General features: G+C 40.4%; 1 protein-coding gene across 3 annotated transcripts in view; it reads left to right on the forward strand.

The window, feature by feature from the left end:
* Positions 1-635: 635 nt before the first annotated feature.
* Positions 636-15,526, forward strand: part of ciapin1 (cytokine induced apoptosis inhibitor 1) — a 54,375-nt gene continuing 39,484 nt past the window's right edge. The window contains exons 1-4 of one of the 3 annotated variants that reach the window (XM_057836982.1): positions 636-953; positions 5,857-6,018; positions 6,082-6,225; positions 14,121-14,200. In XM_057836982.1, the coding sequence (XP_057692965.1) occupies positions 5,862-6,018; positions 6,082-6,225; positions 14,121-14,200 (381 nt within the window). In that variant the 5' untranslated portion in view covers positions 636-953; positions 5,857-5,861. Of the gene's footprint in view, positions 954-5,856; positions 6,019-6,081; positions 6,226-10,683; positions 12,739-14,120; positions 14,201-15,526 lie in introns of those variants that run through there. The other 2 variants (XM_057836983.1, XM_057836984.1) reach the window with 2 other exon arrangements.

A 15,526-nucleotide genomic window follows, 5' to 3' on the forward strand; every position in this document is an offset into this window, starting at 1 on the left:
GCAGAAAGTTTAATATAGTTTCTGAATTAGTTCATTAGGATCTTTACCCACATGAATGAATTTAAGTAGCAAAATGAAAGACAAAATTGGTTTGGTTGCAACATTGAGAGAATATTACGTTTTTGATACATTAAATTGTAATGAAGCTATATTAATGTGTCCGTTCATAAAAATGTAAGGATGACAGCAATTTCTAATAATTCTCAATTGGAGTATATTTTACAATTGACAAACTAAAGTACACCCTGTGATAGGTCACAGGCGATCTTTCAGTCACTAATTAAACCTTTATTGCAGTAGTGTGTATTTTAATTTTGATGTACTGTAACCCTGTTTTTCATTTTGGTAAAATCAGCAGGCTTTAACAAACTGACCGCACTTAAAGAGTTAATCTCCCGATTTCACCAAATCAATTTAAGGAGCATGGAAATAAATTATTATTTAAATAATAATGAGTGATGCTGAAACCGAAAATAAAAGACGTGCGAAAAGAAAAGTAAACTAGTATTTACGTTCGAATGGACGCTAACTATTACGATAAAACCGGAAGCTCGGAGCTCGAGCGCTGCTTCAAGTTGTCATTTCCGGTCTGAGAGCTGCGATATTGCGTCACTTCCTGTCTGCCTGTCTGCGGGATGGGTACTGTCATTACCCGATCGTGACGGGTGTCATTGTACTGAGACGAGCAGCGCAGGGTACTGAAAGAGGCGGGCTGCAGCCAGACTCTCTTGGATTTTTGATGGGTTGGAAAATTTGTCAGAACACCTGATCTCTTGCGAAGCTGTCAACCCAGCAGGTGGCGGTAATGCCCCATGATGAAGTCATGAAGGCGTGACCTGCCAACAACAAACGAAGAAGAAGAAGAATAGGAGGAAGAAGAAGACGAAAGGAAAAGAAACTTCGGAGTTAAAGCTGATGTTTGCCTGAAATAAAAGAAAAAACAACAACCTAAGGTAAACCACAATGTGTTGTTAAATAACTCATACATAGCACTAGCTTATATTGCATTTTATATATTAAATTACATTTAATTCCAAATGTTTTGTGAGGTATGCTAGTTGCTTGTGTTACACAAACCAACGTCGCGTTCGATAATGCTCGTCTCTACATGAAGTTATATAAGATTTGAATCGGTAGCTAGTGTGGTGACAACACGGGATGCTCGCTTTCTCCTTTACACGACATACCGAAACAGAGTTGTATCACTGCAGACGCTCCAATTGGAAAATGAAAGTCACGATAGCTGCCCCTCATTTATATTTATTTCATAGCCTGCATTTTTGTGCATTAAAGTACATCAATACAACGCGGTGGCTCCAGAGTAAAAGTCCCTTATTTAAGTAAAACTTGTGTGTGTGTGTTTATATATATATATATATATATATATATATATATATATATATATATATATATGTATTAGGGATGTCCCGATCCAGGTTTTTGCACTTCCGATCCGATACCGATATTGTTTTGCACTTCCGATCCGATACCGGCCGATACCGATACCGACCTATCTGAGTATGTGTTAAAGTTTAAAGTTATTTAGCCTCCTTACTTAGTTGTCAGACCCATGTTGAAAAAGCTTTTAGTACTCTTGATAACAACTAGCCAGCTGAATTAGGTGAGTTTGAATAGCACACAACTGTTGGTAACAAGAAACTGACCTGTTTAGTCGGTGACAAACACAAAACATTATAAATAACAAACAGAAATGGCATAGTCAGTCAGTAAAACGTGCAAATAGTATTGTAAACTGTCTTAAAAAAAGCAAACTCAGTTGAGCGAAGGTTGCTCAATGTGTCCGCCACATAAACTCCAAGATAAGCAAAACCTAATTTAGATACTTTAAATGGCAATGTTTCTAATGGATATACCTTAGCTAGCTGATTTACAGGAAATATTTCACTCTTTCCCAGATTCAGTTTATACCCTGAGATTTTACTAAAATCAATTAAAACAGTGAGTGCTGCAGGAATGGAATGAGATAAGTCCGACAAAAATAACAGAAGATCGTCAGCATAAAGTCCAACTTTCAGCTCCACACCATGTCGCACTACATACAGCTGAAAGAAGTTCCATGGCCACCGGAAACAAAAGTGGACTCAAGGGACAGCCCTGCCTGGTAGATCGAGATACAGTGGGGCAAATAAGTATTTAGTCAACCACTAATTGTGCAAGTTCTCCCACTTGAAAATATTAGAGAGGCCTCTAATTGTCAACATGTGTAAACCTCAACCATGAGAGACAGAATGTGGAAAAAAAAAAGAAAATCACATTGTTTGATTTTTTTAAAAAGAATTTATTTGCAAATAGTGGTGGAAAATAAGTATTTGGTCAATACCAAAAGTTCTTCTCAATACTTTGTTATTTACCCTTTGTTGGCAATAACGGAGGCCAAACATTTTCTGTAACTCTTCACAAGCTTTTCACACACTGTTGCTGGTATTTTGGCCCATTCCTCCATGCAGATCTCCTCTGTTTTGGGGCTGTTTTTCTGCAAAGGGACCCGGACGACTGATCTGTGTAAAGGAAAGAATGAATGGGGCAAGGTATCGAGAGATTTTGAGTGAAAATTTCCTTTCATCAGCAAGGGCATTGAAGATGAGACATGGCTGGGTCTTTCAGCATGACAATAATCCCAAACACACAACCAGGGCAACAAAGGAGTGGCTTCGTAAGAAGCATTTCAAGGTCCTGGAGTGGCCTAGCCAGTCTCCAGATCTCAACCCCATAGAAAATCTTTGGAGGGAGTTAAAAGTCCGTGTTGCCCAACGACAGCCCCAAAACATCACTGCTCTAGAGGAGATCTGCATGGAGGAATGGGCCAAAATACCAGCAACAGTGTGTGAAAAGCTTGTGAAGAGTTACAGAAAACGTAACAAAGTATTGAGATTAGCTTTTGGTGTTGACCAAATACTTATTTTCCACCATGATTTGCAAATAAATTCTTTAAAAAATCAAACAATGTGATTTTCTGGGTTTTTGCCCCACATTCTGTCTCTCATGGTTGAGATTGACAATTACAGGGCTCCCTAATATTTTCAAGTGGGAGCACTTGCACTATTAGTGGTTGACTAAATACTTATTTGCCCCATATATATCTATCTATATATATATATATGTATATAATGTGCCTTGCAAAAGTATTCGGCCCCCTTGAATATTGCAACCTTTCGCCACATTTCAGGCTTCAAACATAAAGATATGAAATTTAATTTTTTTGTCAAGAATCAACAACAAGTGGGACACAATCGTGAAGTGGAACAACATAGATTGGATAATTTAAACTTTTTTAACAAATAAAAAACTGAAAAGTGGGGCGTGCAATATTATTCGGCCCCTTTACTTTCAGTGCAGCAAACTCACTCCAGAAGTTCAGTGAAGATCTCTGAATGATCCAATGTTGTCCTAAATGACCAACTATGATAAATAGAATCCACCTGTGTGTAATCAAGTCTCCGTATAAATGCACCTGCTCTGTGATAGTCTCAGGGTTCTGTTTAAAGTGCAGAGAGCATTATGAAAACCAAAGAACACACCAGGCAGGTCCGAGATACTGTTGTGGAGAAGTTTAAAGCCGGATTTGGATACAAAAAGATTTCCCAAGCTTTAAACATCCCAAGGAGCACTGTGCAAGCCATCATATTGAAATGGAAGGAGCATCAGACCACTGCAAATCTACCAAGACCCCGCCGTCCTTTCAAACTTTCTTCTCAAACAAGGAGAAAACTGATCAGAGATGCAGCCAAGAGGCCCATGATCACTCTGGATGAACTGCAGAGATTTACAACTGAGGTGGGAGAGTCTGTCAATAGGACAACAATCAGTCGTACACTGCAAAAATCTGGCCTTTATGGAAGAGTGGCAAGAAGAAAGCCATTTCTCAAAGATATCCATATAAAGTCTCGTTTGAAGTTTGCCACAAGCCACCTGGGAGACACACCAAACATGTGGAAGAAGGTGCTCTGGTCAGATGAAACCAAAATTGAACTTTTTTGGCCGCAATGCAAAACGATATGTTTGGCGTAAAAGCATCACAGCTCATCACCCTGAACACACCATCCCCACTGTCAAACATGGTGGTGGCAGCATCATGGTTTGGGCCTGCTTTTCTTCAGCAGGGACAGGGAAGATGGTTAAAATTGACGGGAAGATGGATGCAGCCAAATACAGGAACATTCTGGAAGAAAACCTGTTGGTATCTGCACAAGACCTGAGACTGGGACGGAGATTTATCTTCCAACAGGACAATGATCCAAAACATAAAGCCAAATCTACAATGGAATGGTTCAAAAATTAACATATCCAGGTGTTAGAATGGCCAAGTCAAAGTCCAGACCTGAATCCAATCGAGAATCTGTGGAAAGAGCTGAAGACTGCTGTTCACAAACACTCTCCATCCAACCTCACTGAGCTCGAGCTGTTTTGCAAGGAAGAATGGGCAAGAATGTCAGTCTCTCGATGTGCAAAACTGATAGAAACATACCCCAAGCGACTTGCAGCTGTAATTGGAGCAAAAGGTGGCGCTACAAAGTATTAACGCAATGGGGCCGAATAATATTGCACGCCCCACTTTTCAGTTTTTTATTTGTTAAAAAAGTTTAAATTATCCAATAAATTTTGTTCCACTTCACGATTGTGTCCCACTTGTTGTTGATTCTTGACAAAAAATTAAAATTTTATATCTTTATGTTTGAAGCCTGAAATGTGGCGAAAGGTTGCAAGGTTCAAGGGGGCCGAATACTTTTGCAAGGCACTGTATATGTATATATATATATATGTTTACAGTGGGGAGAACAAGTATTTGATACACTTTCAATGGGAAAACCCATTGGCAGTGTATCAAATACTTGTTCTCCCCACTGTATATATATGAACTAGATGCGAAATGAACGACTTGCCGGCGTTATAGTAAACAGCCGTCATTTTTAAGCAGTAGACTTCTCTGGAAGGCTCTGTTGTAGCGAACCTAAATATCCTATCCTAAATCGGCAAAATTTTGACTTGAATCTATCTTTAAATGATGAAACCATTTTAAAACATTCACATTTCGAAAGTAGACAGAAGGGAAATTATGAATAACGGGGGCAATTTTAACAACTTTCATGGTTGATTCACAACATTAAATTGAATGTAGTTTCAAGCTGCTGATACAGAATGGGTCCTTGACTAATGTATTTAGTGTTTTGAAGTGTTATCCTGATACTGAAATAGTGGTAGTTTGGTTTAGCCTGAGAGTATTTTTGAACAATGTTGGAATTAATAATGTACGAAACATTAAGGGGGGGGGGGGGACTGGCATCAATAATCGATTTATAATCAAATCGTAGCCTCTGAATCGAAATCGAATCGTTAGGTGTCCAAAGATTCCCACCTCTACTGGTTGCAGTATTCTTCGTTCATCTTCTGTACCGCCTATTCTCATGAGGGTCGTGGGGTGCTGGAGATACTGATAGGCCAGCTAACTATGGGCAGGAGGCGGGGTACTGAACCGGACTGGTTGCCAGCCACTTGAAGCGCACACATGGACAAACAACCTTTCACACCTGTGACGAATTTGGAGTGCTCAATCAGTTTTTTATCATGCATGTTTGTTAGATGTGGGAGGAAACCAGAGTACCCAGAGAACTCCACATTGGAATGTTGGAGCCTAGAATTGAACCCTTAATCTCAGAACTGTGAGGCGGACATGTTACCCACTCAAGCAACATGATTCCTGCATTATATATTGAATTTTTGTTGCATTAAAAAAGTTCTAAAAGTAAGGGAATCGAACTGGCATCCTATCGGTATCGGCAAAACAACATGTAAAAAATGGATTGAAAGTGCAATGAAAGAAATCTTTTTTTCTTCCAGAGCTAATGGCAGACCTTGGAATCAAAACGGGACATAAGGTGCTGTTTGTTTGGGCCCAGCCCTCATCCCCCACGACTTTAAAGAAGTTTGTTGACAATCTCTGTGCCATTGTTGGTCCTAATGGAAAGGTTTCAGTGGAAAACATGGACATGCTATTGCTATGTGAGTATTACCCACGACTCTTCTTCTGCCTGTCACGTCAAAAATGTATTTTTCTCTCCGTAGCCTCCCATGCTGAGTCCTCATTTGATCGGGTGCTCTCCTGCCTTCTGTCGGACAGCTTTCCTACCCACAGTTCAGAGACTCTGGCAGAGATGGCCAGAGTACTTAAACCTGGTGGCAAGATGCTTCTGGATGAACCTGTTACAGGTCAGGTTTGTTAGACATTTGCAGTTTTTATATTTCTGGTGCTGATTTGATGGGCCAAATGCTCGTTGGTTTATATTCATGCTCGTGCTAATCCGCTCCCTGCACGTGCTTAACACAGGCTGCCGGAGGTGGCAGTAGCGATGAAAAAAATTACAAACTTTATATAGCGCCTTTAAATATATCGTGTTTTTTGGACTATAAGTCACAGTTTTTTTGTCATAGTTTGGCTGAGGGTGTGACTTATACTCAGGAGCGACTAATGTGTGAAATCATTAACACATTATGATATCATTTCACATGTTATTTTGGTGTTTTGGAGTGACAATGATGGTTTGGTAAACTTGTTAGCATGTTCTTTATGCTATAGCTATCTGAATAACTCTTAATAGCGATGGCCACGTTCGCGTTCTGCCTTTGGCAATGTGTGTTCAATTGTATTGACTTTTTTATAATGAAATGCATGCTTTTAGTTTGTGGCTTTCACGCCCAAGTGGGGGCGTACTCGCACTTTTTTACGCGAAGAAGAGCGCTCACACGACAGAAGACGACTGTCAGCTACGCAGCGTCTGAGCGAGTGGGCGAGAGAGAGAGAGAGACAGAGAGAGAGAGAAACACGGCTGCAAACCTACTTTCATTGTTTATGCTTGTAAAATATCTCTACAGAGGCAACGCCTGTGTGTATCATCTTTTCTGTTGATGTTGTGTGTTTTCCACCCGCGATTGGATGATTAGAGCCAGTTGATCAGGTTGTTTGAACGATCTGCTAATGCTAGCAAACTCATGCTAACCGTTTGTGTCATTGCTGTAATAGCAGCCAATTATCATTTATTTACGTTGATGCGAACCTGTTGGGTATTGAGGACGAAATTGATTTGTATTATTTCTATTTTTAGTTTAACTCTTCAAATGATGGTGTCATAACGACGGCCAAAATAAAGTCAGCAAATTATACGGACGGCATCTCCCAGCATCGTCATTTGGGAGTTTAGCTCGCTGTATAGCCAGGACCAAGCCGTAGCGTCCTGGTGAGGACAGTATATTTGCATTTCGTTGTTCATGCATCATATAGCATTATCCTACTGTACACTTATTCAGCATGTTGTTCTCTATTGTATTTTTATTAGTGATGCACGATAATACATTTTTCAACCGATACCGATAACCGATAATTTCCTCCTCATTCCAACCGATAACCGATAATGTCAAGCCGATAATTCTATTAAAAGATTTATGTAAAATTTTAAAGTATACACAAAAGAAAATATTACTGTGCAAAAATATAATTTATTGCTCTTTTTTTCAACATAGAATATGAACAAGTCGTCAATTCCAACATCTAAATAATGATAGATTGTCTGACATTGTGTAATGGTAAACTTTTGGCAACAATTACTTAGAGTAAATACCTAAGTTGCATAAAAATGCCTTTAAAAGTAAGCCATTCCTAACACATATAACATTAATACACTGCAAAATATACCTCCTTAAAACTAGTCAGTTTTAAGTGTAAATCTATTGGAAATAAGGGAAATTATCTGCCAGCGCTTCAAGTGTATTTCGCTCAGATTTCATGGAAGAAAAATAGCTAGCTGAAAATAATCTTAACAGCCTTATTTTAAGCAATACATTATTATACTTCATCCTAAAAAAAACTTGGAAGAAGAAAAGATTCTGAATAATATTTGTGGCTACAGAATATTATTATTTCATTACAACAGGAATGTGCATATTTAAATTGGTAAGTGTTAATAAGTGCCAATAAGTTTTGATTATCTACTGTGACTGTAATTGAGCAGACAAATAAGTTAAATTAATTTGAAAAGTGATTGCTAATGTTATATGCTTTGTTGCACACTGTGAAAATGATTAACTCAAAAGAGCGAGATGTCACATACCCATCCTGCAGCGCTTTGTTTACATTTGCGGCACTCACGACATTTGGTTTACAGCAGCTAAACTGATACACGGCAGTACTATTTGGATGGAGTTGGAGCTCGCATCTCCGTGCGTGTTGTTTTGTGCCTGAGTTTTGTTAAGCCGAAAATAAAGGCAGCGTTACAAAGTCATCTGACCGCTCGTCATTTTACATACTGAATGTATTATTGACTGGCTGACTTCGTTTTCTCCATGTTTAAATTATCATGTAACCACTGTGCCGTCATGATAAGCTTGCTTACTGGACATCACTTTTCCAAATGTACGTGGTGAAAATGTGATTGACATGTTTTTCATGAAGAATGGTGGTCGTATAAACTGCATTATTTTTTTATCCAGGGCTTTGGCTCTCGGGTCATTTCGGTAAAAAAATTTTTTTTTTTTTTAAATCATGTCTCGTCTCGGCGGCGGCTACGTTCGTACCGGATATTCCGCTCGCACCGGCCGGTTCGCCGTGGCGTATTCGGGGCCTGGCTCTGCTCGCACGCCGTGAGGGAACGCTCGAGAAACCGGGGTGTTCGCCGGAGGTCCAGAGGCCGGGGAACCGGGCTCTGCCCGCCCCGCCAACGGCGAGGCGGCGGCGGCCTGCCGGACCGGCCAGAGCGGCGGGCTCCGTCGGAAGACTGCTACTTGCCGACTATCGGTCTCCAGTCGTGCCGGTGTTTAGCCTTAGACGCGAGTTTACCACCCGCCTTGGGCTGCTTTCCCAAACAACCCGACTCTGTATCGTCACAAGCTCCGTAGTTTAACTTAGTGTTTACAATAGCTTTAGCATTCCCGCGAGCAGCAGCCTCGTATTCGTTCCAAAAATCTTTGTGATGCAGTTTTAAATGGAAGCTGGGTTAGTGGTTTTGAATTAGGACGCTTTCTTTCGGCCTCGTGGAACTTCTAAGGTACGTTCCGCAGATGGCGAGAGCGTTGTTTTTTTAGTAACAGCCGCCATAATATTCAACTATTTTTTGTCGTGTAAAGCCTGAGTTATACTCCCGCGTTGCGGTGACGGCGTAGCGACTACGGCGTCATTCGACATTCGATAGTTCTGCGGTGAGGGAACGCGTTGCTCTGTAATTCACCGCCAAGCCACTAGAGGGATGTGGCGTTATGTTTGTACGGTTTTGGGGCATGCTTGTTTACTTCCGCTAGTCGGAGAAAAAATAAACAATGCAAGATGGAACTCTTGAAAGTAAATATTCTGCTCATCAACACTGAATAAATATGGAACATACAAATGTTGACGGGCAGGCGACGCAGAAGACGGTTTCGAGGCGGTCTGGCCGACTTTTGATGCCGCACAGAGAGTTTTAGACTCGGGTGGAGAGAGCTAGCTGTGGCGGCTAGCTTCAAACTGGCGTCGAGCACTGCGTTCAAGGTCTGCAAAGCCCTCCAGCCTGATTTGTTTGCCGTGTCCTACAACCAGCCAGTGGGAAGCCATAGCAGATTTCTGGCGTCTAGGGAACTTCCCAAACTGCGTTGGGAGGCTTGATTTTAAGGTTATCATAAAAAGCACCGAGGCACTCTCAATCAGTGATGATGTATTGTGTGTGTGAACTGTCTGTTATTGAAAATTAAAGATCAAAACAACTCTTTTGACACCAAATCTGTGCTTTATTCTTCATATACTTGAAACATATGTACACAGTAAATGATGAAGTGCACCAACCAAAAATACGACATAAAGTGATAAAAAGTTGGCAGTTTTTGGCCGCCTGGGTCACCGCTTCGTGTGGCCACTCGATTCCGACCACCCACGTCTCGGTGGTTCTTCCATTTATTTATTTTTTCGATCGCCGACCTTGCCATTTGGCAATCACAATAATAATTTCTTGACGAGACTTGCTCTTCGATGATACTCCCGTCGGCTTGGTCCATTTTTGCGTGTAGAAAACAATGTATATTCTAATAATGTTCTATTGTACAATGGCGGTGTTTTCGCGGTAAACCGGAAACAACAGTCTGAGCGGACCAATCACAGTCCGTTTTCGCTACGCCATACGCGTCTACGCGACGCGAAGGTTACAAAAATAGAGAGGTGCGCGTCAGGCTACGGCGTAGGGTCGTAACTCGATTCTTCCTTGACGGCGTAGGTCTGACGCGGAAGTATAACTCAGGCTTAACTCCACCTCCTCAACCCCTCCTCCCTCATGGGCTTCAGAGAGGGGAGGGGTTGAGGAGGCGGCGTGCTGAATTCTTCGGTTGTGTACATTTGGAGGCTAAATCAAGTACAGTGATACCTCAGCTCACGAACATAATTGGTTCCCAGAAAGTGTGTGTAAGGCGAAAAGTTCGTCTTCCGAACATTTATTTCCCATAAGAAACCATTAAAACGAGAATAATCCGTTCCCAGGTCCCCATAAAACATAATTTTCTACTAAATAAGCCTTAAAACTACACAAAAATATACCTTATTTTATGTATAATAAATGTACGATTGTATTATAATTAAAGAAATAAACTGTACTGTATAATAAAGTCGTTTTATTTACCTTTGTGATGGTAGTTGATGGCTTGATGGAATGGAGTTGGAGGAGGAGGGAGGGAGGGAGTTACTGTTTGGAAGGAGAGTGTTTCCGGCAAAGTGCGCAGTTAGCGTAGACTCCTGTGCTGTGCCCCCCACATGCTTTTGGTTGTTAATAAAAGTGCCCACAAAAAGCCATCCGACGCCTCTGGGTGTTTGTATGCACGCCGCCACCTTTCTGGAGAGGAAATCGGGCGAACCGAAGACAACCGACGACAACGAGCCAACGTGACTCGCCGGTCCACTTCTCACTACGGTGGGAAGCTGAAAGCACCGCCAATTACCAGTCGAGGGCGAATTGGTAACACGAGTCACCTTCCATAAGGACTGTAGGTAACTCTTTTTCGGTCCCATAATAGCAAAAGTACACTCAATATGGTCCAAAATGTCTATCAAACACAAACCACGTCCGCACTCAACGAAAGGGAGGGGACGAACTGGGACGCCGTGAGCGTGCGTCAGCTTCTCGTGGCGCTGTTCGACCGCGTGGTTTGGTTTGTCCACCGAAAACTAGTTCGTCAGCAGAGACTATATGCTCGCGAATTTAATGTTCTTTAGGCGAAAAGTTCGTGAGCTTAAGCGTTCGTGAGCTGAGGTATCACTGTATATAATTATCGGATTGCATTATCGGTTGAATTTTTTTATTATCTGGATTATCTGTGTGACGTCATAATTGCCATTATCGGCCGATAATTATCGGCGACCGATATTATCGTGTATCTTTAATTTTTATTTTAAATTGCCTTTCAAGATGACATATCTGTTTTATGTGTTGGATTTTATCAAGTAAATTTCCACCAAAAATGCGACTTAAACTCCGGTGCGACTTATAGTCCGAAAAATAGGTAGGCTAGGGCTTTGGCAGGTAAGGGACAGATAGGTAACAAATGTGCAATATTTTGGTTAAACTATATTTCTCCAGGGTTGGTGCTGGTTGGGCTGAGTCATGAACGATTTAGCCAATCTGGCTAAACGGTAAGGGTGTAACGGTACATGTAATAGTATTGAACCGTTTCGGTACGTGGTAGTCTGTTCGGAACGGACGCATACCGAACGAGTTCCTGACGTAATATAACCCTTACTTTTCGAGGCTGTAAGTCGATCGGGTTACAGTTTCTTTGTGTAGATTATATTTACTTTATATTTACTCTAATATAATGAGGACCAACACGGTAGGACAGTCTGGAAACGTCAACGGTGAGACAACGTGGCCGCCGCGAGAACGCAGTGAAACGCGGGCATTAGAGTCAATCAGCCAATGCACACCAGTCGCAGTGCGGCCGCGTGTTGCGTCCCAGAAGCGGCTCAACGCAACGCACGCAAAAAGAACAGCAGAGTTTATTATTTGACGCGAGACGCGGCCCTCCTGCGTCAATACTGCTAGCTAGGATCGGGCCGGAAGTCACTCGTGTAATAATACGGTGGATCCGGTCGATTTTCAAAGTAATATGTCATCGTTACCTAGTTTTTGAGTCCATCAGATCTCTTGAACGGTAGATCGGGGCACAGTTGACTTGTCTTTGTTGATTTACTGCTGTCTTCTCTGCTATAATCATAACCAACACGGCCCCTTGTTCAATACAAAACCCTCCTACCCCAACAAAACAAGTAGGAACTAGTATTCACATATGAACTAAAGTTAAACAACATAAAATATACAATATAAATGAATACTACATCACATTTGTAAAATATAAACACATAATAAAAAAAATAATAGCCCATTTAAATAAAATTAATTGAAATGAGCTAAAACACCCGTAATTAAATAATAATACACACATCCTGCTTACACAATTAAATGTATTTCTGTGTGGTGCTTTAATTTGAGAAAATCCACCAATAAAGCTTTTGAAAACCGTTCATACAGTGGGGAGAACAATGGGTTTTCCCATTGACAGTGTATCAAATACTTGTTCTCCCCACTGTAAAAAAAAAAATGTTGAGGCATTTCATTTGTAAAACACATGTTAAAATCTTTGTCACTGGGATTACTTCTATCTTTAGCACAGGACTACTTTTTCTCTCAGAAAGAAAGCTGACCAATACGCGGGGTCTGAAAGGTAAATTGTTGTTGGATTATTTAAATACCCGTTATTTTTTGAGCAGAATTCTAGCTTTGTATAGGCTAACGTTCCTATTGTTGAAAGCACAAAAGTGTGTAATGAACAACTAGCACATTTATATTTTGCATTTTGTTATTTTACTGTACCGAAAATGAACCGAACCGTGACCTCAAAACCGAGGTACGTACCGAACCGAAATTTTTGTTTACCGTTACACCCCTACTTAACAGTATAAAAATCTTCTAGCTAGATTTGTGGGGAGTTAGCCACAACAAAATTTCATGACATAGTTAATAAACTGCCTGACCGCCTTTTTTTATTTTTCAAATTTTCTATCTAAAGACACCGGAAACATTATTTTTCTTTAAAAATAAGGTTAAATCCTTTTACAGTTGAATACCAATGAATATAACTTTGCCTGAGCAGATGTGGAATGTCTGGCTAAATTTTCTACAATGAAAAAGGATACATTCTCTGAAAAATTGCCCGGTCGGCCCGATTTCTGATCTTGTGATCGGATCGTAGACATTAATAATATAAAACCAACATATTGTTTTGGTTCCGTTTAAAGGGATGTTCAACGTTTTGGTCAATTTGCCAACTTACATTCATGCAGTATGTTCCTCACTTTGAATTACACCATGTTACAGAAAACAAAAACATTTTGTTCCAGGCTTTAATCATTTTAGTTGTGTTGCTAGGGTCCAAACTAAATGAAAAAGTGCCACAAATTGGATAAAAGTTTAGTTTTGCTTAAAATCAGACTATATTCAAAATTTCCGATTTTACGTCTTTGTTATCCAGAAAATACTTGTCATTTCTTTGTGTTTCTGGTTAAACTAAGTATAAAATAAAGAGGACAATGTACATGTATATATATATGAAATCACTACAGTAAAGAAAAGTGGAAAATAGAATTTCAAAGTCAAGACCACAAACCCAAACCTTTTTTGGGGGGGAAAAAAGCGTTTTTATATGTCAATGGAATGAAACAAACTAGGAAATACCACTTAGAACCTGGGAACAAAATACAGTATGTGTTACATGGTGTTATCGTTGAATGTTATGTCAACTGCTCTGTTAAATGTACTGACCAAATGACCAAATTACCTTTGGTTTCTTATTCTGTGAAAGACTTTGTTGTGTTTCAGTATTCAGTTACACTTGGATTTTCAAGTATTAAAAATATGCGTTGTTTAACGCTTTCAGTTTGTGTGTGTGAAACTGTATGAGCATGAAATTAGTCTAAACTGGTTTGAAAAAGCATTCAATGAGATTTTCTGAAAGAAAGCCTGTAAAAAGAATACATATGACAAATTACGCTCTTCATTTGCCATGAACAATAACTAACAGCATACTGTATTTGGAATCTCTTTTAGAAGTTGAATTCCAGAATTTGAGGACTGCTGAGGAGTTAATGTCTGCCTTGAAGTTATCAGGTTTGACGTCAGTGACAAAGGTGGGTGTATTTTACTGTGGGGGGGTGCGAGTTGTTTTTATTCTCAATGAGACTTTTTTTCATGGTTAAAGAGTATGTCATGCCCTGGGAAAATGTTAATATTCCGTCATTTATCCATAAACGCATGCCTTCTGTATTCATATCATGCCACTTCGTGTAATTACACACAAGAAAATGAGAAAAATTTGGCTCGATTGTTAAGCTAAAACGACCGGCACCCGAGATCTGGCAGATTGTGTGTGATGACAAGTGAAGAGAGTGCCACTGGCCACTAGGGGGGCAGCGCCTGTCTGCATCAATATAATTCCTTCTAGTGAGGGGAGAATTAGCGGTGTTTCGAGCTGTTTATGCTGTTGCATTGTGTTCGTCCTGCACATATTCCGGGTTCCCTCATGAAGAAACACCCCTCGTTGTCAATAAAAGAGAATTCAGAATTGACAGTGAGGGGTGTTTCTTCAACAAGAAAAAAGGCTCAGTGCTTTAATACTGAATGGCGGCGATGACGGCAGACAATTTCGTTTCTAGTTTCAGCCACGAATCCGACGTAGAAGGACGTAACGAATGTTCATCTAATGGTGACGAGGAGAGTTACGAAGCTTTAATTGGTGTTTTAGGTTACCAATTTGAGCCCAAACGAACGCCAATGCAGCGTAATGAAACGGTCATTGAGGGGAGCAATGACACTGATGAAACATCGGCAGCAGATCGTGTGGGAAACAACGAATGAAATTTTTTGCATTTCTTTTTGTGAAGCTGATACACCGTCACCGCAAAATAAAGTAATGTATATAATAATTATCATTTATTGCGCTATCATAGTTTTTCGCTCTGCCAACAGACACAAATATGAATGGGATCAGAGGATTTGTTCTATATATTTTACGACTGATAATTTATACATGTGTCCAGTCCTGTATCCAATGCGTGATATTTTTTTATTATAAAAGAGTACTCACTCTGGCCATTTCGAGCTTGGCTGCTCCCCTCCTTTGCCAGTCATCGTCCTCTTTCTTGATATCTCGGGACATTTAGGTGGATGGTGTATGGTGGGCACCGCATCTGCTTTGAGCAGCAATCTTGCAGCAAAACCCGATTTCACTTGTCCATAGTTCGAAAAGCTTTCAGGTGGAAAATAATAGAAAACCGTGCCGGAGGCCGGGTCTAGAAAATTAGCCCTCTTTGCACGCACGAACTTTACCCATTGTCTGCGTAGTCCAGCTTTTTTTTTTCGCGTTCGGGAACTCATGGATACTATATTCCGATAAGTAGCTATTTGTACACCACATAGTACAGCAGTTTTGAACCATTTTAGTGATGTTTTGGTCA

Source organism: Corythoichthys intestinalis, chromosome 5 (genome assembly GCF_030265065.1).
Source record: "Corythoichthys intestinalis isolate RoL2023-P3 chromosome 5, ASM3026506v1, whole genome shotgun sequence".
Lineage (NCBI taxonomy): Eukaryota > Metazoa > Chordata > Actinopteri > Syngnathiformes > Syngnathidae > Corythoichthys > Corythoichthys intestinalis.